Consider the following 3,135-nt stretch of genomic DNA (forward strand, 5'->3'; position numbering starts at 1 on the left):
ACGGGGGTAAGAGCACAGATACCAGACCAGCACGCTAGCTTATTTTATTCAGGCTTATTCCAGGATTTAGAACAATTCTGAGGTAATGACTTTCTGAGGACTTGAGCCCCCACAGGCTTTTTTTTATAGAAATAACATTAATGTTGTGAGGAGTAGTCTCCCCTTGGCCCATCACTGTACATTGTATGTATGTATGTTCTTTGAGTTTACATCATCGTCACACTCATCGCTGAAAAGTATTTTTACCTGAAATAACACTTTTATCTTATTGTACATTTATTTTGTGATACTTATTTATTTATTTTATTCTGCTTTTTTCCCCACCATTTTATTGTAAAACAAATTTTCCAGACTAACAAGTTTTACTTATAGTTTGAACCAATTTAACTTACAAAAATATAGTATACATATGTGTTTCAGATGGCCCAGTGTGCATGGCATTGTTTGGGTCACCTTCTGTTTTTTACTTGTCGGCCTGTTTTTAAGTTAATGAGAGATTACCTAGAAATATGGAGTGAGATATGTTTTCAGATTTGCATGAAAGCATGGGAATCACAGACTCTAGAATCCCATAGCTAGATTGTGGATTGAGATCAATAGCTTTAAGACTATAGAATGATAGTTATTATAAGAATCATTGCAGGGCATAGAATAATACTAGGCTTTTTGTAGCTAGATATGGGAATTGTAGAGCTAGACATACAAATTCAGCTAATAATAATGTTTACAGCTAAACATTGCAATCAGAGCTTTGGAAATAGCAGTTTGACATGGGAATCCTAGCTGGCATGGGAATCCTAGCTGACATGTGAATCCTAGCTAACACAAGAAAGCTACACATGGGAATCAGAGTTTGATATTGAAATAACATAGTTAGGTTTGGATCATGGTTAGAAACATTGGAATCAGAGCTAGACATTGAAACCATATAGCCAGGCTTGGGTCAGGGTTAGACACTGGAATTGGAGCTAGGATTTTGAACCATATTTAGACATTGAACTTGGGAGTTTTACATGGTAGTGAGAGCAAGGCTTTTTGAACCATAAAACTAGACATGGGAATCATAGCATGTGTGTTTTAGTTATAGTGGGCAATGTATACCGGTATATGGAATAAGTACATGATATAAAATATTTTGTAACAGGTATTTTAACATTTTCTATTAAATTATTGTATGCAATAATATTCTTTCCTTTTTTTTTTTTTTTGCATCTAATTTCTATTCATGATTTTACCAATTTTAAAGAAAATTACACTATAAGCACAAAATTTTGATTGCAATCCAGACATTTTATTACTATTTTGGTAACTTTTTATGTTTCTTAAAAAAAATATTGGGCATTCAATTCTTTTGATTCTAATGTGTTAGCATAATAAATGTTTTTATATTTTTTAAACAATAAAAGTTGAGGTAAAAAGTCGAATCTGTCATCTGCTTTTTTATATCGAATTTAATAAGTTTTGTTCTGTTCAGTAGGGACATGGGACCTCCAGGAGGTAGGGGGAGCTACAATCAGCCCCCACCTGAAGACATCAGCCCCTATAACCACCACCCTATTAGCAGGGACCCTTATGGGGACCAGCCAAACTATGAAGACACCCGTGGGGGCGACTCTTTCTACAGAGACTCGCCAGTAGGGGACAGACCGGATATGCCCCGGGGTGGACCCATGATTGATCCTCCAAGTCGCAGTGACTCGTACCGTAACCCCATAGACCCCTATGGGGATCAACCCCCGCTGTACGAGACAGGTGCTTATACCGGGGCTCCGCCACAGATGGATGACCGGTACAAGGAAAACTCGTTTGAGGACGACCGGTACAGAGGTCCGCCAGGTGATAATTATATGCCGGAGAGTGGTTACAGGGAATCCCCTGTCCCTGGCAATCAGTACTTACCTCCAGATGATAGATTCAGAGACATGTCACTAGATGACCCCCACGGGGCCCCACCCCCTATGGAGGACAGGTACAGGGATCTACCTCCTGGTGACCGGTTTGAGGGGGAGCCCACATTTGGTAATTATGATGATTACCCCTACAGCCCAAACAAACATGACGGCCTTCCTGATGTTCCACAGGACCCTTTTGCTGATGATCCATTCCAACAGAAGGCTGCAATGGCGGCAGCAGAGGAGCGTTACCGTGCCTCTCAGGCTGATCTTCGGTATCGTGATGAGGATCCCTATAGTAGGCGAACCCCATCACCAGTAGGGGACAGACCGGACATGTCCCGGGGTGGTCCCATGATTGATCCTCCAAGTCGGAGTGATTCGTACCGTAATCCCGGAGACCCCTATGGTAAGCTTGCAAAAACGAGAATACAAGTTGTAGCTAAAAGATATCATTTCGACTAATCATTGCCTGCATTTTGCTTTAAATGTTACTTAAAGGTACCTGACAGAGCAAAACTAAATGGAAAATTCTGCATGTGGAAATCACTTGCTGAGGTGCAAGAAAAGCTAATTCTTAAATCTAAAGAGGGCTGGCACTGCCTGCATTCCATGAAATAAAATCACATCCTCTCCTTCTTTCAGTAGGAGAACATCAAATGAAAATTTGAAATTAATCTGAACATGTTCAATTTTTTTTTTTAACTTTCTGATGATTCAAATTCAAGTGATCTGTTTTCTTTGCAACCATCTCTAATTTCCTGATGATTTGACAGAACTCCTAATTGGAAAGAAATTTTAGCCAGATTCTGACCATCTAATCTTAGAATGTAAATCCTATTGATAAGATTGTAATATAAGGGGATATAACTCTGTCTGGTTTGTTGCTTTTTGTATAGTTTTTACTTCTGTATGGTTAGGGTTCTATTGATTATTTGTAAGCTCTTAGTCATGTATACCAAGTAGCTTTATGTTACGTCAAGGTTCATTCTGTCAAAATGTTGCAGAATTTCTTAAAAGAAATCTAATGTCTCTTGACATATTGTAAAATATTTATGTCAAGAAGGCGAAAAGTTTTATTTGAATTGTACTATTTGCCAGAAAATCAAGATATTATTGGACTTTTTTCCACTTGCTTTGTTACTGACATGATGATATGTACCATAGGGGAAATCAGTTCATACAAGTGCAGGGCTATACAATAAGGGTAGCCTGATAGTCTGTGACTAGTGAAATCTCCAGC

The 3,135-nt window shown here is 38.7% G+C and overlaps 1 protein-coding gene across 1 annotated transcript; it reads left to right on the top strand.

The window, feature by feature from the left end:
• Positions 1-1,481: 1,481 nt before the first annotated feature.
• LOC110444453 (basic salivary proline-rich protein 2-like) lies at positions 1,482-2,301 on the top strand (the record flags this gene model as incomplete). The annotated part of the gene is made up of 1 exon (XM_021488829.1): positions 1,482-2,301. A coding segment is annotated over exon 1 (820 nt), but the record flags the coding sequence as incomplete, so codon positions are not given.
• Positions 2,302-3,135: the final 834 nt, after the last annotated feature.

The sequence above is a fragment of the Mizuhopecten yessoensis genome, unplaced genomic scaffold (genome assembly GCF_002113885.1).
Source record: "Mizuhopecten yessoensis strain PY_sf001 unplaced genomic scaffold, ASM211388v2 hete_36125838, whole genome shotgun sequence".
NCBI lineage: Eukaryota > Metazoa > Mollusca > Bivalvia > Pectinida > Pectinidae > Mizuhopecten > Mizuhopecten yessoensis.